Here is a 25293-nt window from a genome sequence, read left to right as displayed (position 1 = left end):
CTCTGTTCACACCTCAGGGCAAGGGGGGAAAGGACAGCTCTCTTGCATTGCCAAGGGACCTCGATGACCCTCTATTGTGGGAGTCGGCAAGGTTTATCTTGCCTGGTCCAGTTCACTCCAGTGAAGATTCCTCCGTGGGCTTGAGCATGCGCACCCACGATTTCCAGTGTCTGTGTCTGCACAGATGCGATTTTTGGCGTCTGTGCATGCGCAATTTCCAGAGCTGCAGAAGCGAATACCCGCGCTGCGCTATGCCGGTTTAGCGCCGCATGCGGGGACGTGCCAAGCAGGCAGCTTGGTTCGGGGGCAGCTCGGGGGCCGGTTAAACGACACCCGTGGGCCGCTTGAGGCCCACAGGCCTTAGGTTGCCAACCCCTGCTCTATTGTTTCTTAACGGCCCCAGCCTGGCCAAGTCTTTTTGCACTGGATGGCCCAGTAATTCCTCTGCAGCTTGTATTTATCCCACCGTATCCCAAATAATCAGCATCCTTAAGGTAAAAAGGTAAAGGGACCCCTGACCATTAGGTCCAGTCACAGATGACTCTGGGGTTGTGGCACTCATCTCGCTTTATTGGCCGAGGGAGCCGGCGTACAGCTTCTGGGTCATGTGGCCAGCATGACTAAGCCGCTTCTGGCGAACCAGAGCAGCGCACGGAAACGCTGTTTACCTTCCCGCCAGAGCGGTACCTATTTATCTACTTGCACTTTGATGTGCTTTCGAACTGCTAGGTTGGCAGGAGCAGGGACCAAGCAACGGGAGCTCACCCCGCCGAGGGGATTCGAACCACCGACCTTCTGATCAGCAAGTCCTAGGCTCTGTGGTTTAACCCACAGTGCCACCCGCGTCCCTAATCAACATCCTACCATTTATTAACTTCTAGGAGGAGGGGGAATCCCCTCCCAAATCTATAGCGATGCCCTAAACGCCAGTCCAACTGGGCAGTGCCAGGATCAAGGCTTCGCGTCGCAGAGAAGCAAAGAAAGTGCAGAGTCAGCAGAAGGCTTTTATTTGGCATACTTAGGTACAACCGAGCTGTCGACGATCCAGAGCGGGGCTCTCCCATACCTGAAGCCATCTTCTCCTGGTACATTAATAGTGCGCCTTGTTTCCGTCAAGCACGAGATGGTCAGAGGCTCCCAATGCGCTGTTTTGGGGGACCAGCCTTGGATACTGGGGAGGGGTTCCATTTCGTTTGTACCTGGGAGCACAAACAAACCAACCAATAGCACAGGTGAGACTGACCCATGCAGATGGCTCTCAGAGCATAAGATGGGGCGGGCCAGAGCTGTGCACCATGTTCTTCTCCCCCCAACTGGTGCCCTCCAGATGTTTTGGACCATAAAACATGGGACTGACTGGACGATAAGGAGTGGTGGGCCAGAGAAGCCATTAGGAAGGCCTCAGAGGATGACGGATGAGAGCCAGGGGAGCGGTCGTAGGACACTGGTCAGAGGACCAAGTGGGAGGGCAGAATGGTTGGATGCTGAACAAGCAACAGGCTTAAGTGAGAGAGAGGAATCAGAGGCAGGAAGCATTGCAGACGCAGGACTGGCAGCTGAGGATCTGTGGGCAGGTGGGAACCTAGAGTTCTCTGGACACCAGGACCCAGCCAACATGGCCAGTGAGTGGTCAGGGATGCTGGGAGGTGGAGTTCAACAACATTTGGAGGGCCACGGGTTCCCCACTGAACTTGGCACGCTCTGTGCGTGTAAAGAATTTGCACTTTCACTGAGCCCAGAAAACGTCCTTTCCTCCCTTGAGGTTAGCTGTCGGTTCAGCATTAGGAAATCCTCTTAATAAGTCAGAGCAGTTTGGCCATCGAACCCATTACCTAGAGGTTTTAACACAGAGGCTAGACCTCTGCAGCTGTGCATATCCTGTATCAAGTAGGCCTCCCCTCCACCTCTTCATATTCTTTGAGTAAAGGAAGACTGCTTACCAAGCCTCATGTGCTTACGGAGCTGGGGGTACATTCTCAGCAAGCGCCTCTCCGCGTAATTTTTTGAAAAATGGGCTTCGCTGGTGAAATCCTGATCTCTGGAGAACCTGCTTGAGGGATGGAGTAAGTTTGCTCAGTAGGCATCGATCAAGTTTACTTTGTTAAGGGAAATCCCCTCCCCCCCCCCCAGTGGTATCATAGACTTCTATGGTCCTCGTACGGTGTAACGACAGTGAATGCCAGTAAGTGAAAGCAGGCCATAATGCGTTTTTTTCATAACAAGAGGTAATTCACATATCCCTTCTGTCCTTAAGGTCTTCAATGCCAAAATTATAGCTCAATGGCTCTATGGTATTCCAGTCTGGCTGCCAGGGTTTACCCAGTTGGTAGAACGAGTGCAGGCAGCTTTCCTCTTCAAGATTTTTACTGCCCCACGTTGTTTACCCCATGCAGCCTTATGTCTAAGGTAAAGGGACCCCTGACCATTAGGTCCAGTTGTGGCCGGCTCTGGGGTTGTGGCGCTCATCTCGCTTTACTGGTCGAGGGAGCCAGCGTACAGCTTCTGGGTCATGTGGCCGGCATGACTAAGCTGCTTCTGGTGAACCAGAGCAGCGCACAGAAACGCCGTTTGCCGGAGCAGTACCTATTTATCTACTTGCACTTTGACGTGCTTTCGAACTGCTAGGTTGGCAGGAGCAGGGACCGAGCAACGGGAGCTCACCCCGTCGCGGGGATTCGAACCGCCGACCTTCTGATCGGCAAGCCCTAGGCTCTGTGATTTAACCCACAGTGCCACCCGTGTCCCTTTTGAACAACATATTAGGGGACAATATATTAGGGTTTAAAGACTGTCTCAAGGCAAATCTTTTAAAATGAAGTTGAAATATACTCATACTCGAGGGTGGATTTCATGCTCTTTATTCAGCTCATAGTGGTGAGGAGGAATGAAAGTCCCCTCAAAGTATCTACTTTATATACATTATTTACACAATGGGCTGCACGTGATTGGCTAATTCTGAAATTCTGCTGTAGGCCAATCAGGTTGTGGACTCACTTCCATTTGGAGCCGGATTGGGTGGCTCCTGCAGACCAATCATACTGCTACATTGTTCTAGGACCAATCAGACTGCTGCATTCTGAATCCTATTGTTCTAGGACCAATTAGACTGCTGCATTTTGGGTCCTATTCCACTCAGTACATAACACCCCTCCCCTCTAAGTTCCAGTCCTGCCCGGGAGGTCGCATTCATAGTCCTCAAGGTATGCCGGCGGCGTACATGTGCGTTGCAGCCTGGGGTGTTCCCTGGTCCAGGGTTCAGGTTCTGGCTTGTGTTCCAAGGATGCTGGCTGTGATGGGGCCGTTTGGTCTGGCGCAACCGTCTCGCTCAGTCGTGGTTCTGGTTCCGGTGTCCTTTCGGCCTCACGGGTCCTCTCTGTATTTACTGATTCTGCCTCTCCTGCTGGCCCCTCCTATTCCACGGGCCTCACTGCCCCACTGTTCCCTTGGGACTCCTCTGACCTGACGGTATCTATTTATCTCCTTGCACTTTGACGTGCTTTCGAACTGCTAGGTTGGCAGGAGCTGGGACTGAGCAACGGGAGCTCCCCCTGTCACGGGAATTCGAACCGCCGACCTGCTTTTATATACATTATAAACTAAAATTATAATAAAAAAACTTTACAAATAATAATAATAATAATAATAATAATAATAATAATAATAATAATGCTCCCTAGGGAAGCTGAGAGGCTGGGTTTTGAAATTGTTTGCATGGAAAGCAGCTGCTAGAATAAGCTCGTTATTAGCAAAGGGTTTTCATGCAAACGACTGTGTGTTAGTGGAGGAAACCTCCCGCCACCAATCAGCTGATTGGCACTGAGAATGGACCTTCAGAGGAGGTTGCTGCAACCATCAGCAGCTCTGACAGGTGTATTTATGTGATGTCATTATTTAGGCCATCAGGTGACTGAAGGTGGTATATGGACGGTGGGGCACTGAGGAATCTGGCCCACGGCTTGGATCCAGCCCCCCCCCCCTGTTTTACATCCACAGATAAATCCTGACCTGTGTTCTCCCTGTCCCTGAACCTCAGCATGTGCTGGATGTGTTGAAAGGTGCTAGATTGGGTCTGCCAGTTTGCTATTTGCAGGTATTGAACACATTTCCACAAAGATACACTTTAAAATACACTTCTGTGGCAGGCCTGGTTTCGGTTCCAAACAGCAAAAACTTTGCATTTGGAATTTGGCTTGGTGACGGTAACTCCCCGCTGAAAGGGTGGAGGGCTCGCTCAGCTAGACCACATCTGGAGACAGATATAACCCGATGGATTCCTGAATGCTCTGGGGACCGTCTGGCAGAGAAAGCTGATGGTCCTTGCCAAAGCCCAAATGTCACTATGGAACGGTGGTGGATGACACAATCCAGGCATTCTGAGTACTCGGTGTAGCTATGAGCCAGGTGGAGACCAGAGCAAAAGGGTGCACGCCTTGCTCTGAAGTTGACCACGTATAAGTCAGTGCACATAAAGGTAAAGGACCCCTGGTTAGTTAAAGGTAAAGGGACCCATAACCATTAGGTCCAGTCGTGACCGACTCTGGGGTTGTGGTGCTCATCTCACTTTACTGGCCGAGGGAGCCGGCGTACAGCTTCCAGGTCATGTGGCCAGCATGACTAAGCCGCTTCTGGCGAACCAGAGCAGCACACAGAAACGCCGTTTACCTTCCCGTCGGAGTGGTACCTATTTATCTACTTGCACTTTGACGTATTTTCGAACTGCTAGGTTGGCAGAAGCAGAAACCGAGCAACGGGAGCTCACCCCGTCGTGGGGATTCGAACCGCCGACCTTCTGATCGGCAAGTCCTAGGCTCTGTGGTTTAACCCACAGTGCCACCTGCGTTCCCCCTGGATGGTTAAGTCCAGTCAAAGGTGACTATGGGGTTGTGGCGCTCATCTCGCTTTCAGGCCGAGGGAACCGGCGTTTGTCCACAGACAGCTTTCCAGGTCATGTGGCCAGCAGGACTAAGCTGCTTCTGGCACAAAAGAACACCATGATGGAAGCCAGAGCACAAGGAAATGCTGTTTACCTTCCTGCCATGGCGGTACCTATTTATCTACTTGCGCTGGCGTGCTTTCGAACTGCTAAGTTGGCAGGAGCTGAGACAGAGCAACAGGAGCTCAGCCTGTTGCAGGGATTTGAACCGCTGACCTTTTGATGAGCAAGCCCAAGAGGCTCAGTGGTTTAGACCACATAACCATTTGGCAGTGCAGGAGGTAAAGACAGACACTTTGCAGCCTGCATAGAATTCTCTAAGAACCAGCCAGCTGGACCACCAGAAAGAGCCCTGCTAAGAAATGTTTTGTTCCAGCAAGCCTGCCTAGGCATGTAATTTTAGCATGCAATATACACACGTTATTCCAGTAATTCTAAATGTTTTAAATTTAATGGTGATATATATTTTTAAAAATCACACGTAGCTCGTTTTCAATGTTTGCTCTTTATGGTATTTTTAATTAATATCTTAGACTACTGTACTGTAAACCCCATAGAGGTCTTATGATCTAGTATAGAATTGTAAAGTTGGAAGGGTCCAGGAGGGTCATCTAGTCCAACCCCCCGCAATGCAGGAATCTTTTGCCAGATGACTGAGCTATCACAGCTCATGTAAGGTAGGCAGTGAGAGCTGGACCATAAAGAAGGCTGGTTGCCAAAGAATGGATGCTTTTGAATTCTGGTGCTGGAGGAGACTCTTGAGAGTCCCATGGACTGCAAGAAGATCAAACCTCTCCATTCTGAAGGAAATCAGCTCTGAGTGCTCACTGGAAGGACAGATCCTGAAGCTGAGGCTCCAAGACTTTGGCCACCTCATGAGAAGAGAAGACTCCCTGGAAAAGACCCTGATGTTGGGAAAGATGGAGGGCACAAGGAGAAGGGGACGACGGAGGACGAGATGGTGGGACAGTGTTCTCGAAGCTACCAGCATGAGTTTGACCAAACTGCGGGAGGCAGTGGAAGACAGGAGTGCCTGGCGTGCTCTGGTCCAGGATGTCTTTTTTTTTTTTTTTTTAAAGTATTTTTATTTTCAACAGATATATTCATTGCTTTACTGTATGCAGCTCTGAATATTCTTGCAGAGGGGAGACTTAACAAGTATTAGAAATTAAATAAGCATTTATTGGGGATGTAATTCCCTCCCATTTAGCTTATGTGGTTACTTGTTTGAGGCTAAAACAACATAAATCTACCATGGCACAAACATTCCTGGACTTGAGCCCACTTTGTTTGACAAAATGGGGTCCACAAAAGCTTCTGCTGTAATCAGTGCGTTAGTTTTTCAGGTGCCACAGGACTCCTTGTTGTCCTATCTGCCAGAATCTCTTTTTTTTATTATTATTTTTAAAATATTTTTTATTAATTTTCCAACACAAATTAGAAACAAAACAACACACATACATAAACAAACAAAAACATATAAACATGTATAATTTCAAAAACTCTTTTTCCTAAACCTTATTTCTCGGACTTCCCCTTACCTCCCCTTTTCTGCATCCCTGTTTTAAATTTCTTCAGCAACTCTTCACACCAATTAATTAATCACTTATTTTCTTTTTACGCTTCTTCTCATACATAATCATTTACAGCTGTAATTCTATATTTTCCTTTCCTTTGACATTTTAGCACTCATCAATTTTACAACAATTTTTGAGATAAACTTTAAATTTCTTCCAGTCTTCTTCCACTGTCTCTTTTTCTTGGTCACGGATTCTGCCGGTCATCTCCGCTAGTCCCATATAGTCAATCACCTTTGTCTGCCATTCTTCCAGTGTGGGTAGTTCTTGTGTCTTCCAATACTTTGCTAAAAGGATCCTTGCTGCTGTGGTAGCATACATAAAAAACGTCCTATCCTTCTTTAACACCAATTGGCTGACCATGCCCAAGAGAAATGCCTCTGGTTTCTTATGAAAAGTACATTTAAGTACTTTCTTAATTTCATTATAGATCATTTCCCACAAGGCCTTAATCTTCGGGCAGGTCCACCAAAGGTGATAAAAGGTTCCTTCAGTCTCATTACATTTCCAGCATTTATTATTGGGCAAATGATAGATTTTTGCGAGCTTGGTTGGGGTCATGTACCACCTGTAGATCATTTTCATAATATTTTCTCTTAAGGCATTACCTGCCGTAAATTTTATACCGGTGGTCCATAACTGTTCCCAATCCGCAAACATAATGTCATGACCAATATCTTGTGCCCACTTAATCATAGCTGATTTGACGGTCTCATCTAGTGTGTTCCATTTCAGCAGCAAGTTGTACATTCTTGATAAGTTCTTAGTATTGGGTTCTAACAGCTCTGTTTCTAGTTTGGATCTCTCCATCTGGAAGCCAATTTTCCTGTCTTGTTTAAACACCTCCATTATTTGATGGTAATGAAGCCAATCTCGTACCTTAGACTTTATTTTCTCAAAACTCTGTAATTTAATTTTTCCGCTCTCTTGCTCTAGGATTTCACAATATTTTGGCCATTTGGATTCCATATTAGGTCTTTTCACCTCCTTAGCTTCCAATGGTGACAACCACCTGGGGGTTTTATTTTCCAACAAATCCTTATATCGAATCCAAACATTATATAATGCTTTCCTGACAATATGGTTTTTAAATCCTTTATGGGGTTTTTCCTTGTCATACCAGATATATGCATGCCAACCGAATCTATTATCAAATCCTTCCAAGTCCAAAATGTCTGTATTCTCAAGAAGTAGCCAGTCTTTCAACCAGCAGAAAGCTGCCGATTCATAGTACAGTCTTAAGTCCGGCAGGGCAAACCCCCCTCTGTCTTTTGCATCAGTTAATATCTTAAATTTTATTCTGGGCTTTTTGCCCTGCCAGACAAATTTGGATATATCTTTCTGCCACTTCTTGAAACAGTCCACCTTGTCCACAATCTGTAATGTCTGAAACAAAAATAGCATTCTAGGCAATACATTCATCTTAATTGCAGCAATTCGGCCTAACAAGGAAAGTTTCAAATTTGACCATATTTTTAGGTCTTTCTTTACCTCTGCCCAACATTTGTCATAATTGTCTTTAAATAGGTTCACATTCTTAGATGTCATATTAATCCCCAAGTATTTCACCTTCTTTGCCACCATTAATCCAGTTTCACCTTGAAACCTCTCTTTTTCATCATTTGTTAAATTCTTCTCCAAGACTTTAGTTTTTTGCTTATTCAACTTAAATCCTGCTACCTGACCAAAAACTTGAATTAGTTCTAAAACTCTTTTCGTACTAGTGTCTGGCTATTGTAAAGTCAAAACTAGGTCATCTGCAAAGGCCCTCAGTTTATATTGTTTGGCTCCGACCTCTGGTCCAGGATGTCACGAAGAGTTGGACACAACTAAACGACTAAACAACAACAACACACACATATATGTAGATGAATAAAAAATAAAATAAAATCCATAATTATTTGAGTACAGGAGAACCTTTCCGTTTATATTCTATTTGCATTAATGAACAAATAAGTTTTCTAACGAAACCAGAAAATAAAGCACACAGCCATATGAAGCTCTTAAGCATTTCTAGAATTTTCTGCAGGACATTTTCCGTGTCACATGTCTAGACAACTCTTGCAATAAGTTGCTCCATGCTGGTCAGTAGTATTGGCCGACGATAATAAGCTTCTGTGTCCAAACGTCAGTGATTCTTTTAATAAAGTTTTGGAGAATCTTACCAAGTGAAAATAATAACCCAGCTGCATTGAAGATCTGGCTCACATGCTAAACTATCTCATTGTCTAAATATTTCCAAGATATCAGCAAGGAGGCAGGCATCTTTCTTCTAAATAATATGAGTTCTAAAATTATGAATTCACTTTTGAAGATTCTCAACTCAGGTCTTAAAAATAACCTCAGTACAGTGGTCCCTTGCTTCTCAAACTTAATCTGTTCCAGAAGTCCATTCCAAAACCAAAGCGTTTCAAAACCAAGGCGCGCTTTCCCATAGAAAGTACAGCGGTACCTCCGGTTGTGAATGGGATCTTTTCTGGAGGTCCAGTCAGATCCTGAAGTTTCTGCAACCTGAGGACCACTTCTGTGCATGCACACGCAGCGAAACCTGGTAAAATACTCCTGGGTTTGCCATGCATGCATCCCGAAGTTTACGTAACCAGAGGTACTACTGTAATGCAAAATGGATTAATCCGTTCCAGACTTTTAAAAACAACCCCTGAAAAAGCAATTTAACATGAATTTTGACTATCTAACGAGACAATTGATCCATAAAATGAAAGCAATAAACAATGTACTGAGGTCTTACAATCAATCCATCAGTAGCTGAACTGGGTTCCACAGTCACAAAAACAAAGCAAAAAGAGGCGCAAAAACGCAAAATAAATAGCAAAAACAGACCACAGCATAACACTCAAAACAGAACAGAAGTGTAGCACTGAAATTGGAAGTGTGGCACTCAGGTCGGACGCGTAACACTCAAAACGGAGAACGTTCAACTTACAAAAGAAGTTTGCAAACCGGAACACTTCCCTCTGGGTTTGCAGTGTTTGGGTTCCAAGTTGTTTGAGTACCGAGGCATTTGAGAACCAAGGTATCACCTTTTACCACTATCCTCATCATGACTTAAAACACAATTTGGATGGGTGTTGCTTTGCAGGAAGGGGCAAATGCAACAAGACACTGCATTTCCTAAGAAATGACCAGATAGAGACGGATTGTGGCATCACGTGTACACATCTTCCTAAACCAATGGCAGAAGTGCAGTATGAATGGCAGTGTGAACATAGCCATCCATATGTTCAGTTTGTTGTGGCTGGACATTCTTAGCAAAAAAATTATCAAGCATCATTTACTGACCTATGACCAAACTTTAAATACCACACCCTCCAACATTTCTCCAATGAATATAGGGATGTCCCATTCCACAACATCATCAACAACAACAATAACAATAATAACTATATGATAATGAGGTTGATGATGATGATGATTACAGTTGTGCCTTGGTTTTGGAACAGCTTAGTTCCCAAACGTTTTGGCTCCCGAACGCTGCAAACTGTTCCGGTTTGCGAACTATTTTTGGAAGCCGAATATCAGATGGGGCTTCTGATTGGCTGCAGGAGCTTCCTGCAGCCAATCAGAAGCTGCGCTTGGGTTTCCGAACATTTTGGAAGTCGAACAGACTTCTGGGACGGATTCCGTTTGACTTCCAAGGTACAACTGTATTATACTTATGCCCCGCACGTCTGACTGAGGTGCCCAAGCAACATATACAAAAACGTAACAAAACATTAAATATTTTAAAACTTCCCTATCCAGGGCAGCCTTCAGATGTCTTCTAAAGGTTGTTTAGCTAGTTATTTCTTTGGCTCGGAGGTCACATAACTCCCACACCCTCCAATGTTTCTCCTATGAAAATAGGGACATCCTAAGGAAAAGCTATGGTTTTCTCAGTAGAGATGTATGGAGGTGAGAGCTGGACCATAAAGAAGGCTGATCGCCGAAGAATGGATGCTTTTGAATTCTGGTGCTGGAGGAGACTCTTGAGAGTCCCATGGACTGCAAGAAGACCAAACCGATCCATTCTGAAGGAAATCAGCCCTGAGTGCTCACTGGAAGGACAGATCCTGAAGCTGAGGCTCGAAGACTTTGGCCACCTCATGAGAAGAGAAGACTCCTTGGAAAAGACCCTGATGTTGGGAAAGATGGAGGGCACAGGGAGAAGGGGACAACAGAGGACGAGATGGTGGGACAGTGTTCTCGAAGCTACGAACATGAGTTTGACCAAACTGCAGGAGGCAGTGGAAGACAGGAGTGCCTGGCATGCTCTGGTCCAGGGGGTCACGAAGAGTTGGACAATACTAAATGACTAAACAACAACAACAAAGGAAAAGCAGGACATTTTGGGATCAAATCAGAAACTGGGACAGCTTCTGTAAATCCAGGGTGGTCCCTGGAGATTAGGGACACTTGGAGGGTCTGAAATACATCCTGAATGATAAACTGATCACCCGCCAAATTCTAGATAAATCCTATCCCTTATTGGGAGATGAATCAAATACAGTTACAGTGGTACCTCAGGTTACATATGCTTCAGGTTACATACGCTTCAGGTTACAGACTCCGCTAAGCCAGAAATATTACCTCAGGTTAAGAACTTTGCTTCAGGATGAGAACAGAAATCGTGCTCTGGCGGCAGCAGGAGGCCCCATTAGCTATAAGTGGTGCTTCAGGTTAAGAACAGTTTCAGGTTAAGAACAGACCTCCAGAACGAATTAAGTACTTAACCTGAGGTACCACTGTACAGCCATTCCCGAAAAGCACCTGTACATTCTGATTGATGACACTCCCAGGAGTTGATGGGAGTTGTAGGCACTCAGTGGGGAAGGCTGGTTGAGAGCGCTGTGCATTTCAGCCGCACTGAAAACCACCTTGAAGCAATGTGTGTTAAAGCACAACGCCCGTTCTTTTTCCAAGGGAAAGAGCTGTGGCCTTACCTGAATTCTGCAGGTTTCCTCAGCTTTCCGATGCTGGGACTCAGTTGGCTCTTTTGGGCTTGCACTGGGGGTAAGTGGTCCGAATCAGGTTGGTTTTTCCTCTAAATGGAAGGTGGATTAGCAAAAGAAGCTCTCGTTAAATCTTCTTTTTTTCAAAAAAAAATTATTATTTTCTTTACATAATCCATACATCCATCAAAATATAACCCTTTTGCTCTGCCGAGCAGCTATGGCTTCCCTCCATCCCTTCAGTTGGTATCCTTTATCACATTTTTTCGCGTATTTTATACTCACATCTTATCTGTTTTACATTGTAGGAGCTACTTCAGTCCTGCTAGTGTTTTTAAATTTTTACAGCTGTCTTTTAGATACGCAATAAATTTATTCCAATTGTGAAGCTCTGGTTAAATCTAAAGCAGGGGTAGGCAACCTAAGGCTTGGGGGCCGGATCCGGCCCAATTGCCTTCTCAACCCAACCCACGGATGGTCTGGGAATCAGCGTGTTTTTACATGAGTAGAATGTGCACTTTTATTTGAAATGCATCTCTGGGTTATTTGTAGGGCCTGCCTGGTGTTTTTACATGAGTAATAATCATCATCTTTATTATGGTCCAACGACCCATAACATGGATTCAGAATAAAATACAGATTCATACAGACAACCCCCCAGGGAAGGGAATTTACATGAGTAGAATGTGCACTTTTATTTAAAATGCATCTCTGGGTTATTTGTGGCTCCTGCCTGGTGTTTTTACATGAGTTGACAGGCAAAGAAATTATTATTTTTGGAATTTATTTGGTGAAACAATAGGGTGAAAGAAAAAGGAGATCCATCCCGGATATGGTTGTCTTTACTCTGCGTGGGAACATTCTACGAGTGTAAGAAGTTATTTGAATTGATTTTGGTTTGGTTTTTTCCCTGCTAATGATTGACTTCCTAAGCAGCTCTTGATAAGGGTTTCTTTTGGTTTTTGGTTTACTGTATATACTTTTCTTTTCCTTACTGTGGTTCCAAGGTAAAATAAAAAGCACAGTCTCTGACTGGGGAAAGCTCTGGAGAAGATGGAGACTCAGATGATTGTGAGAGGCAGGGACTTCCACTTTCGGCAACTGGTTTTCAGCTTCACTGGAAGTCCACATGAGAGAGGAAGAAAGAGCTTTTCTTTTCTCTATCTGCTTCCTCCATGCCAGGCACAATTTTATAAACTTCTGTCATGCAGTCGGGACTACAAACCCCATCATCCCAAAGCCAGTGTGACTGGTGGTCAGGGTAATGAGTTTGGTGGTCCCACAATACATAGGGATCTGGGATTAGGGAAGGCCGGTTTAGAGCAGGCATAGGCAAACTCCAGCCCTCCAGATGTTTGGGACTACAATTCCCATCATCCCTGACCACTGGTCCTGTTAGTGTTGTAAACAAAAATTGCCCGTTTCCCTTATGGGGTATCCAAGAGCCCATATAGAGTCCTTACATAGGTTCCCTATTGGTAGGAGAGAATAACAGAGGCCAACCAGAGAATATTGAGAAGCAAAGCAGCTAGTAAGCTTGGCCTTTATTGATCTGTTGCAACAGGGTGCTCCCCTCACACGCAGGAGAGGAGGAAGAACCCCGAAAAATGGTGCGCAAGGCCTTATAAAGACTTTTATAAGGCTCAAGACCACCCCCAGAAACATGATACGTACATCACAGAAGGGGTGTAACCTAAGACCACCCCTCAGATACATCATACCTACATCACAGAAAAGGCGGTCTTAAAACAGAAATTTGAATGTTGTTTTTCTCCTGTCGTTGTTTATCTCCTGTCTGGCAGGTTACTTGATTGGATTGCCTGGGGAGCCTGGCTAGTCTTTTGTAATGATAAATATTTAGTTCCTGGGCCAGGTCACAGGCTCAGACCCTATTCAAACACAGACATACCCTTAAGACAGGATTTGTGAAGGAAAAGACAATGGGGAGGCTTTTCCATTTTCCTTTGACCTTGCAGATAAAACATTTGCTCAGTTTGGGACAGTTTGAAAATCAAAATGGTTCCAGGTCGGTCTTCCTGTGCTGATCTATATATGTGCTTGGTTGGGACACCCATGAACATTTAACATATATCTAAGACCTCAAAATTCCTATCACATTAGCTAGAGATGATGGGAATTCTAGTCCCAAACATCTGGAGGGCCGGAGTTTGCCTATGCCTGGTTTAGAGACACCTTTTGTGGTAAGGTCATGCTGCAGAGTTCCCTCCTTGAGCCCCTAATAATAATAATAATAATAATAATAATAATAATAATAAATTTATACCCCTCCCATGGGTATAAATGGGCGGCTTCCAACCAAATATTAAAATACAGTAATACAGTGGTACCCTCGGGTTACATATGCTTCAGGTTACATACGTTTCAGGTTACAGACTCCGCTAACCCAGAAATAGTGCTTCAGGTTAAGAACTTTGCTTCAGGATGAGAACAGAAATCGTGCTCTGGCGCCGTGACAGCAGTAAGAGGCCCCATTAGCTAAAACGGTGCTTCAGGTTAAGAACAGTTTCAGGTTAAGTACGGTCCTCCGGAACGAATTAAGTACTTAATCCGAGGTACCACTATACATCAAACATTAAAAGCTCCCTAAATGGTGTCAGAAGTGGGAAAATCCCCTTTTCACTTTAAGCAAGGTATGCGTGTCGGAGAACCAACTTACCCTGATGTCTTCAGGGAAAAACTGGAAAGGTGTTGAAAGCTGTTGTCCAGATATGAAGAGGGGAAGAGGGTTGTTAGTCACAATCAAGGCAGTTTTGTCTTGATTGAACTCCGAGGACCTTAGCATGATGGCGATCTCTCCCTTGTGTTGTTCCAGCCGCTCTTGGAACTCAGCATCAGTGAATGGAAGGAAGTATTGGACCTACCCCAGGAGAGAGGAAAATAAAATAAGGAAAATGAGAAGAAGGCCTCAGACATTATTGGCTTTGTCATGCTTGAACAGGACAGCACCATTTTACCCAGTGTTATAAGAATCCTAAGAATTGCCGTAAATAAAATGAACGCTCAGAAGTGCACAAGATAAACACACATAGGCAGGCATATAAACCACATGTCTTAAACAGCATGGCTGGGCTGGATGAATCCCTAGCCGGAATTAAGATCACCGGAAGAAATATCAACAACCTCAGATATGCAGATGACACAACCTTGATGGCAGAAAGTGAGGAGGAATTAAAGAAACTTTAATGAGGGTGAAAGAGGAGAGTGCAAAATATGGTCTGAAGCTCAACATCAAAAAAACAAAGATCACGGCCACTGGTCCCATCACCTCCTGGCAAATAGAAGGGGAGGAAATGGAGGCAGTGAGAGATTTTACTTTCTTGGGCTCCATGATTACTGCAGATGGTGACAGCAGTCACGAAATTAAAAGACTCCTGCTTCTTGGGAGAAAAGCGATGATAAACCTAGACAGCATCTTAAAAAGCAGAGGCATCACCTTGCCAACAAAGGCCCGTATAGTTCAAGCTCTGGTTTTCCCAGTGGTGATGTATGGAAGCGAGAGCTGGACCATAAAGAAGGCTGATCGTCGAAGAACTGATGCTTTTGAATTCTGGTACTGGAGGAAACTCTTGAGAGTCTCATGGACTGCAAGAAGACCAAACCGATCCATTCGGAAGGAAATCAGCCCTGAGTGCTCACTGGAAGGACAGATCGTGAAGCTGAGGCTCCAATACTTTGGCCACCTCATGAGAAGAGAAGACTCCCTGGAAAAGACCCTGATGTTGGGAAAGATGGAGGGCACAAGGAGAAGGGGATGACAGAGGATGGGATGGTTGGACAGTGTTCTCGAAGCTACCAGTATGAGTTTGACCAAACTGTGGGAGGCAGTGGAAGACAGGAATGCCTGGCGTGCTCTGGTCCATGGGGTCATGAAGAGTTGGACACAACTAAACAACACCAGAGCAATCCTGAATCCACATCAACTCCTAATGACCCCCCAAATATTCCTCTGCAGAAGGAAATACCTTGGAAAAAGCTCCCCCAGTGGTTATTTTCACTTGCAAATCCTACAAATTTAAGGTCAAATTTTGTGTATGAATATTTTGCCGCTGTGGTCTGGATTCAAGGTCTAAGGCATTTACCGTGTCAAAAGAATGGCCCGGACTGGCCAGTAATGCAATCAGGTTATCTTGACAAGCAGCAGACAAGCTACACACAAACTTGTTGTAGACCGCATCTTTCTGTGATGTGTGCATGATGCTTTTGGCGGTCTTTGGCCAAAGGGCTGGGCAATTTCTAAAGTCTTCAAAAGTTCTTGCACACCTTTTCTCCAGCCCTCACCTCCTGGCAAAGGGGGCGGGAACTCTGTCGCAACAGAAAAATAAAGATCTGCCTTATTGTCACTGGATCCTGCCTCCAGCCATTCCCTTCTGACCGATCATGGACTTAGGGGACACTGGGTGAAAGCCAACCCCAGATTTTTCTACACCAGGAAAAGGAACTGATGGTAGTGTTGCAGGAATTTATGTATAGGTTGGGGGGGGGGGGTTCCCCTTCAGCAGATATCATGCACATGCAGCCCACTACCAAAACCAGCGCAATCACTTTTGTGACTTTTGTGATTTGTCCCCACAAAACACTTCATCACAGTTTCTTCCTATCTATTCAAAGGGCCTTTGCTGCACGATACCAAATGTGACAATTCACTGATAAATGCACCTATGTATTGGCTCACAGGCAAAACTTCAGAAATTCATATAGACATGTGAGCTCAGCTACCCAGCAGCCCCTCTGCCTGAGTGATAATCCCTGGCATCCTGATACCTGAGTGCCAGACAGGTAGCCATTTCAGAAATAACAAACCCAGATGAAGACAAAAGGGTGTGATTAACCTGGCTGGGAAAGAGGGAAATGTAAATATCTCTTTTGTTACACTTGATAGGTGTTTGGTGGGGGGCAAGGAGAACCATGGGGCAGGGTCCAGGATGCTCAGATTCCTGCCACCAGACCTCCCCTTTCATGATGTAACCATGAAGTATTAGTGATGTAGTTTGGGGGGGGGAGTGGGACGCAGGTGGCGCTGTGGGTTAAAGCCTCAGTGCCTAGGACTTGCCGATCGAAAGGTCGGCGGTTCGAATCTGCTCGGTCCCAGCGCCTGCCAACCTAGCAGTTCGAAAGCACCTCCGGGTGCAAGTAGATAAATAGGGACCGCTTACCAGCGGGAAGGTAAACGGCGTTTCCATGTGCGGCTCTGGCTCGCCAGAGCAGCGATGTCACGCTGGCCACGTGACCCGGAAGTGTCTCCGGACAGCGCTGGCCCCTGGCCTCTTAAGTGAGATGGGCGCACAACCCCAGAGTCTGTCAAGACTGGCCCATACGGGCAGGGGTACCTTTACCTTTACCTTGGGGGGGTGACATGGGGATTAGCAGTTATAAAAGTTTGGGTTCTCTTTTGTTTGGGGCTTCCATCTTGTTCCACCTTGTGGCAGGTGGGAGTCCTGTCACGACAATCTTCAATAAAGACCAAGCCTACTGGCTGCTGTTTTGCTCTGGTATTCCTGGCTGGTGTCCTTGTTTTTTGTCCAAGGGAGACCTCAGATTTCTCCGTTAACAGTAGATCCCTTACCCAGTTTCCCCAAACGTCAGCAATGCTGACTGAAGAGTTCTTTACCTGCATTGGTCCCCATCATGCTCTGCCTTCTGTCCCCCCCTCCCTCTATTCACAGCAAGAAAACATAGAATATCACTGGCCTTTTTGCCACTCCAGCTACTGCCAAAGGTGAACAGTTCCTTGGATTCTTCCTCCAAAACCACCGTGATGCGCTAGTAGACAGTGTGAGTAGCCAGCAGACCCAGTACTGGGCCTGCTGGCTAATCACTGTCCTTGCATATCCCATGGCATTGTGATTGACAGCACACAGCGACAGAGAGAATAGCTGCATCACCATGGAAAAGGCTGGCAAGGTAATCACCTTTTGGGGAAATGGCTGCAGGTGTCAATCGTGGCTTGTGGGGACAGTGGGGTGGTTTGGGGGGAAAGCCAAATTAACTGCTGAGAAAATGGTTGGACAGTGTTTCTCAAAGCTATGAACATGAGTTTGACCAAACTGCGGGAGGCAGTGGAAGACAGGAGTGCCTGGCGTGCTCTGGTCCAGGGGGTCACGAAGAGTCGGACATGACTAAACAACAACAATGGTTTTTCCTCTTCCTTTGGCACCTTTTCATGATGGAAAAAGAAGTCAGGTTTCACTCACCAAGTTAGGGTGTTGTGAGTAGGTGGCTTCATGCTTCAGCTGGAACTGACTGCACATGTTCGGATGAGTGTCTCGAACTGGGAAGTGAAAAACGACGTCAAATCATTTTGACACCTGAGGAATCCCGAAATCCAATCTCGTTTCTGCTATTCACTCTTCCCACCAACCATGGTCACCCCACTTTCCCCTGGACAGTGTGATACTCAGGGTGGGGGCAGTCACTGGTTGGCAGTGTTTGCTCCTTTTCAAAGAAGCATGTGCCATCTTCATGTGTCACCCAGTTTACTTCCAAACAGACCTTTAGGTAGAATCAAGCACTTGTAGCAAGCAGAGAAACCAGCTACCCATTCTGCAATCTCCAGACCAGAGAAGGGCCTATAGTATTGGCCTGATTATAAGCCACGCCTGAATATAAACTGCATCTTTAAAACTCGGGAGGGGAGGGGTTAAAAGACAATTCCCAAATATAAACCGCTCCCTTAAAATTCCGCAGGCACTCACAGCTCTTCCACTTTACCGTATGTCTGTTTCAGCAGCGATATCGTAAAAGCCAGTTTTTGTAAGTTCGCAAATTTCAGCCACACTTTTAACTTTTCACAGATGGAATTTGGGGGGAAAATGGGAGGCTTATATTCAGGCCAATACGGTAGTACCCAACAATGATTTATGGCAGTGGTTACCAAAATGGGTGGTAGTGCCTTGCAAAGGTTGTTGGTAATTACTTAGGGTGCCGTAACTACATGTCTTTAGGTACTGGACAAAAACCTTCCTCATTACCTAGGCCTATGGCTGTTCATTAATCTCTGACCTGTAAAAGTGAGGGGGAGAGCTCTGTTATTAGGATGCTGTGGGTTAAACCACAGAGCCTAGGGCTTGCCCATCAGAAGGTCGGCGGTTCAAATCCCTGTGACGGGGTGAGCTCCCGTTGCTCAGTCCCTGCTCCTGCCAACCTAGCAGTTCGAAAGCACGTCAAAGTGCAAGTAGATAAATAGGTACCGCTCCAGCGGGAAGGTAAACGGCATTTCCGTGCGCTGCTCTGGTTCACCAGAAGCGGCTTAGTCATCCTGGCCACATGACCCAGAAGCTGTATGCCGGCTCCCTTGGCCAATGAAGTGAGATGAGCGCCGCAACCACAGAGTCATCCGCGACTGGACCTAATGCTCAGGGGTCCCTTTACAATTTACCTTTACCTATTTTATTATTAGGCTGTCTGTCAGTATCCTTTTTACAGTGGTACCTTGGGTTACATACACTTCAGGTTACATACGCTTCAGGTTACAGACTCCACTAACCCAGAAATACTACCTCGGGTTAAGAAGTTGCTTCAGGATGAGAACAGAAATCGTGCTCCGGCGGTGCGGCGGCAGCAGGAGGCCCCATTAGTTAAAGTGGTGCTTCAGGTTAAGAACAGTTTCGGTTTAAGAACGGACCTCCGGAACGAATTAAGTACTTAACCCGAAGTACCACTGTATTATGCTTTTATCCTTGATGCTCTGCAATGTGTACACCACCCTGGGATCTTCTGATTAAGGGCGGTATATAAATCATGTGTTGTTGTTATTATTATTATTATTATTATTATTATTATTATTATTATTATTGGTTTTTTCAGCTGGAACTCACAGGAACTCAGCTCTGGCACCTCTCAAGTGGGCGCCGTTGCTCCTCGTTCTCCCTGGTTCTCTTAGAAGAGGACGAGGGAGGCATTCATGGTGAGTTCTGTCACCTCCTTTTCTAGAAAAATAGCACTGGTAATAATAATAATAACTCGCTTCAGCTGCGTGGATGGAAAGGAAACGGGTGCCAATTCCCACCCGCCTCAGCCAGCAGAAGTGGGATTGCCATGGCCTCGGTCCAGTATATCTGAAGGAGCGTCTCCCCCCCCCCATCATCCATCCCAGACACTGAGATCCAGCGCCGAGGGCCTTCTGGCAGTTCCCTCCCTGTGAGAAGCCAAGTTACAGGGAACCAGGCAGAGGGCCTTCTCGGTGGTGGCACCCGCCCTGTGGAACGCCCTCCCATCAGATGTCAAAGAGAACAACTACTACCAGACTTTTAGAAGACATCCGAAGGCAGCCCTGTTTAAGGAAGCTTTTAATGTTTGATGGACTATTGTATTTTAATATTATGTTGGAAGCCGCCAGAGTGGCTGGGGAAAGCCAGCCAGATGGGTGGGGGTATAAATAATAAATTATTATTATTATTATTATTATTATTATTATTATTATTATTGGATGGAGCCGCTTCTCTGGCTTCCTGGCAGGTACGGGTCTCCGTTACTTACACGTAGAGAGGGACGCTGTGGCGAGGAGAGCAGCATGGCGCCATCGCCAGATGACGTCTTCATTTGCACCATGTCGACCCACCCACTGAAGCACCGCCCTAGGAACCATTTGTCCGTTAACTAGCATAGTGGCCAGTGGTTAGGAGCGATAGAGTCTGTAGCCAGCAGGGAGGGATGGATCAAGTTGATTTCGGCTGCCCAGCGCACGCTAGGCAGAAGTGACGCTGGAGGGAATCAGTCAGTCTGAGGGCGGGGAGAAGATACTTCACCCACAGAGCCAGGTTTATGGCGACTGACAACTTGCCCCCTAATTCCTGCCTAAAAGCTGCAATGCAGGTTAAAGGTGATGGTTGCTTGGAGGCCCTGGAATCTTAAAACACCCCACATGGTTCTGAAGATTATGACAAGGTTGCAAGCCACATTTTGTAAGGTCGGAGGTCACATGAGGGCAGTGGCGAGTTGAACAGCGGCTCTTTTTTCCCTTTTAAAAATATTTTTATTGGTTTTTACAAGAACCAATTTAAAATAATGAAAAGAAAAAACTTTTTGAACATATCCATAAATGAGATTCTCTGAATCTCGTGACTCCCCCCCCCCCCCATCCCCTGCACGGGTCCTTAAAATAATTTTTCTAAGACTACATATCAATACGTTCTTCATAGTTTTCATCTCTCTAAATTATCCATGTCTTTCGTTTCTTTACAAGTTATTTTACATCCAGCAACTTCTGACTGGGGATCTGTGTGTGAGCTCAGGTGCAGAGCATGGGTAATAATAATAATAATAATAATGTAGGGCTTTAAAGGTCAGCACCTACACTTCGGTTTGTGCTTGAAAACATACTGGGAGCCAGTGTAGATCTTTCAGGACTGGTGTTATATGGTCCCGACAGTCGTTCCCAGTCACCAGTCTAGCTGCCACATTCTGGATTAATTGCAGTTTCCGGGTCACCTTCAAAGGTAGCCCCACGTAGAGCGCATTGCAGTAGTCCAAGTGGGTAGACTGCCAACAAAAATGGCGCCCTCCACAACAACATGATTCTATGCAACTATTTGGATGTATCGCTACAGCTTTATGTCTGTTGTGAAGAAAGTTCTGTTAGTAAAGCTTTGAAACCATATTTATGATCTAGACCATTTCCATTCCCGGGGGGGGGGGGATGTCTGTTTTTATTCATCCTTCTGCTCCAAGCTGAACAATATCAACATACCCTCCAAAATTTCTCCGATGAAAATAGGGGTATTCCATTCTACAGCAAGAAGTTTCTCCCGCCTTTGATCTTGCTGCACACGGGTATGTCTTTTGCACATATACGTCTGTCACCTTGAGCCAATTACAATCTCTCAGCCTAGCCTACCTCACGGGATTGTTGTAAAGAAAAAATATGTAATTAAGATATATATTTTTCCACCTTTGCGTGTACACTTGTTTACATTGAATCGCATTTCCCATCCTTGCAATGCTTCCCCAAGCCTACTTCATTATTGCTGTCTTGATGGTGCACTCTTGCACCATGGTGCAGTGAAAGTGCGACGCACTAATGGTATAAAAAGTTAGAGGATTTCAGCTACAGGGCATGCACCAAATGAAGCCGTATGTCTGTCCTGAAACTTTTGCAGGTCCGAAAGGTAATGACTAGGCATAACTGCCCCTGTACCATCAGGAGCACAAATCACCATGCATAAAAAGGGCAGTCCTCGTCCAATTCTAAACGTTCATCAATGCACGCATACATCACTATATGCAAATTTTATGCAAATCTGTGCCCTCTCCGGCCATCTTTATTTTCCCTTTTGGTAAGCAGCCATTCTGTATTGGATACATGCTAATATGGTCACATATTCCGTGAAGAAGTTGGGCAGGGCCAACAGACTTTTCAAAAACTTCCAGCTGTTGTCAATATGTTCAATTTCATTCTGTTCTTAATGGCATTAACATGAGACTAACCCAAGAGTTTCCGAGCTAACAAAGCAAAAGCCAGTGAACTATTGATTTATAGACAAGGCAAGCAGATAAAGATCGCTGTTTTCATCGTTCCACAGCGAAAGTAAATGATTGGTTTGTGGAATTAACTGCAGATCACACCTGGTTTCCATCCTGAGGAATTTAAAGCTTCAAAAATAAGCAATGTGCCACTATTTCCACGGCCAAATGTCCAAGAGCCAGAAGGGTTCAGTGGAAGGACAGCTGATTGGCTTGCAGAAGGTGCCATGTTCAATCCCCGACAACTCCGGCTTCTAATGGAAAACATGTCAGTCTGACACCCTAGCAGCAGTTCTCAACCTGTGGGTGCCCAGATGTTGTTGGACTACAACTCCCATCATCCCTGAGCTCTGGCCTTGCTAGCTAGGGGTGATGGGAGTTGTAGTTCAACATCTGGGGACCCACAGGTTGAGAAAGGCTGAGCCTAGAGAGTATCTGGCACTCTTAGTGCAGTCGGTAGAGAGCTATGTTCTAACTCAAGAGTCCAGCATCTTCCTCTGCACAACCGAGATATTTGCTGCGTCCTTTCCTAGACTTCCTTCAGGAAGTGCAGAACCATTCCTGAAGGTGTTCCAGCAGCCTCTCACCCAGACAGGGCCCAGATGGAGACCCTAACTTAGCTCCAGGGCCCCCAACAACATCCTCGTCACCACCACCACAAAATCAAAAGTCACCTGGTGTTGTGGCGGTTGGATGACGGCTGCCCACAGTGGCAAAGTGGCCTCAGCTGGCTGTGCAATGGAACTTCACTGATCGCCGCAGAACCTCACGTGGCCCCGTAAGCATCGTCCGTGCCGAACGCACATCAGTGAGAAAGATGCTCCATTGGGTGGAAGGGTGATGTGACTCCTTTGCCTCTGCCTCTTTTGGGGAGGCAATATTCTGGGGCAGGTGTTCAAGCCAGCATTGGGAGCGACAGTTGAGGCAGTTAGCGGAAGACTCACAAGGTTCCATGCACAGAACGGAGATCTCTTTATTTTCAATAGCTGCGTGCGGAAGGAAGAATGTTGGCAAACATGACTTCCATGTCATGATTCCGCAAGGCCCAGGAAAAGTTGTTGCTGTGTAACAGGACGCGGTGCATATCCACCAATGTTTCTCTGATGAAAAGAGGGGTGCCCTATTCCATTATTATTATTATTATTATTATTATTTATTATTCCCCACCCATCTGACTGGGGAAGAAATGGAGGAAGTGAGAGATTTTACTTTCTTGGGCTCCATGATCACTGCAGATGGTGACAGCAGCCACGAAATTAAAAGACGCCTGCTTCTTGGGAGAAAAGCAATGACAAACCTAGACAGCATCTTAAAAAGCAGAGACATCACCTTGCCAACAAAGGTCCGTATAGTAAAAGGTCTGGTTTTCCCAGTAGTGATGTATGGAAGTGGGAGCTGGACCATAAAGAAGGCAGATCGCCAAAGAATTGATGCTTTTGAATTCTGGTGCTGGAGGAGACTCTTGAGAGTCCCATGGACTGCAAGAAGACCAAACCGATCCATTCGGAAGGAAATCAGCCCTGAGTGCTCACTGGAAGGACAGATCCTGAAGCTGAGGCTCCAAGACGTTGGCCATCTCATGAGAAGAGAAGACTCCCTGGAAAAGACCCTGATGTGGGACAGATGGAGGGCACAAGGAGAAGGGGACGACAGAGGACGAGATGGTTGGACAGTGTTCTCAAAGCTACCAGCATGAGTTTGACCAAACTGCGGGAGGCAGTGGAAGACAGGAGTGCCTGGCATGCTCTGGTCCAGGGGGTCACGAAGAGGCGGACACGACTAAAGACTAAACAACAACAACAACCCATCTGACTGAGTTGCCCCAGCCACTCTGAGCGGCTTCCAACATATATAAAAACATAAATACATTTGCTTCTTTTGTATTTAACTTTTCTATACTTACCTTCGTTGTAAATGATCCTTTATCAGTAAAGATTTGCCAAAACAAAACAAAACATAGATACATTCTTCTTCTTTGGCAATCACTCGCAGCCGAGTAAGATTGTCCCCCATAAACACAGTCTTAACAATGAGTCCGTAAGTGACTGTGGAGGCCAATTCTGGATCCACACGTCCTGCCACAGTGGGGACATAGGTTTCCGGGCGGGAGTTGATCACCGTGTGGATTTGCCAAGCGTGCCTTCCTCTTAGCACGTTTCTCCCTTGCATCCTGAGTTCGAGTGTCTACAGAGCCCGTGACACCTTTGGTAAAGGCTGTTCTCCAACTGGAGCGCTCGCAGGCCAGTGTTTCCCAGTTGTCAGTGTTTATACTACATTTTTAAAGATTTGCCTTGAGAGAGTCTTTGAACCTCTTTTGTTGTCCACCAGCATTACGCTTTCCATTTTTAAGTTCGGAATAGAGCAGTTGCTTTGGAAGACGATCATCAGGCATCCAAACAACATGACCAGTCCAACGAAGTTGATGTTGAAGAATCATTGCTTCAACACTGGTGATCTTTGGATCAGGTTAGCCATATTGATTTGTATGCTGTTGGTGGATTATTGTCATTGTCCTGTTGGGCTGTGTATGTGATAAAGGGGAGCCATACCGGGGTGAAGGCGTCTTCTTCTGTTTGTCCCCGTGTCAGTTTCAGTTTATTAGTTAATTTTTCTAGTAGGGCTGTTTCCCATACTCACACACGAAAACAAAGATCACCACAGCCAATCACAAGCAAACAATCACACCCTAAGCCAACCCCAACCTCTCTCACCACCAAAGGAACACAAGCAACGCTGACACCAAACTCTACATACATTAAACATAATAGAAACACCGCCACCCGACCCCACCCCCATCCATCCTCCCTCTCCCCACCCCCCTTTCTTTTTTCTTTCTGTTTTCTTCTCCCCCTAATGCCTCAACAAATGAAACGGATTTGTAAAAACGTTACATGGAAGAAGAAGAAGAAGAAGAAAAAATACGAGGCACTACACTTCTGTAAAACAAGAAAATCCTTAATAAAAAATATTTTTTTTAAAAAAAAAACTGGTTATCTTTGCTTCTTCCAGTACACTGGTATTAGTTTGCCTAAGCATATAGTAAGGTTGGTAGTACAAGGTGATGATCCAACAAGTGGGATATAAAAACATAATAAAACAGTAAACAACTTCCCTAGACAGGGCTGCCTTCAGATGTCTTCTAAAGGTTGTATAGTTACTTAACTCCTTGTTTCAAGGCTCACATAACTCCACACCCTCCAACATATCTCTGGTGAAAATAGGAGCATCTTAAGGAAAAGCGGGACATTCCTGGATCAGAAACCGGGGCAGCTTCTGTAAATCCGGGACTGACCCTGGAAAATAAGGACACTTGGAGGGTTTGGCAATGGTGGTCACCAACTTGGAGGGCTTTAAA

The 25293-nt window shown here is 45.7% G+C and overlaps 1 protein-coding gene across 2 annotated transcripts; it reads right to left on the bottom strand.

The window, feature by feature from the left end:
• Positions 1-984: 984 nt before the first annotated feature.
• Positions 985-22897, bottom strand: TSGA13 (testis specific 13). Of its 2 annotated transcripts, none has more exons than XM_083700923.1 (6): positions 22613-22897; positions 17672-17748; positions 14137-14337; positions 11451-11551; positions 1941-2047; positions 985-1199 (listed from the first exon to the last, which is right to left on the bottom strand). In XM_083700923.1, the coding sequence occupies exons 2-6, from the start codon at positions 17726-17728 to the stop codon at positions 1006-1008; spliced, it is 660 nt and encodes a 219-aa protein (XP_083557049.1). In that variant the 5' UTR covers positions 17729-17748; positions 22613-22897; the 3' UTR covers positions 985-1005. The 2 variants fall into 2 exon arrangements, with proteins under 2 accessions (XP_083557049.1, XP_083557048.1); XM_083700922.1 differs by lacking the exon at positions 22613-22897 and adding an exon at positions 19956-20114.
• Positions 22898-25293: the final 2396 nt, after the last annotated feature.

This window comes from Podarcis gaigeae, assembly GCF_964106915.1.
Source record: "Podarcis gaigeae genome assembly, chromosome: 10".
Lineage (NCBI taxonomy): Eukaryota > Metazoa > Chordata > Lepidosauria > Squamata > Lacertidae > Podarcis > Podarcis gaigeae.
The sequence above is the reverse complement of the archived record's forward strand: the minus strand, read 5'-3'. Positions and strand labels throughout refer to the sequence as shown.

Bases quoted from the DNA above. Each gene is read 5' to 3' on its own strand.
- TSGA13 (XM_083700922.1), bottom strand. From the start codon at position 20,082: ATGCTAGTTAACGGACAAATGGTTCCTAGGGCGGTGCTTCAGTGGGTG. The intron at 17,749-19,955 runs GTAAGTAACGGA...TTCACTTCCCAG, and splicing joins CACAGCGTCCCTCTCTACGT to TTCGAGACACTCATCCGAAC. The intron at 14,338-17,671 runs GTGAGTGAAACC...CTCCTGGGGTAG, and splicing joins ACTCACAACACCCTAACTTG to GTCCAATACTTCCTTCCATT.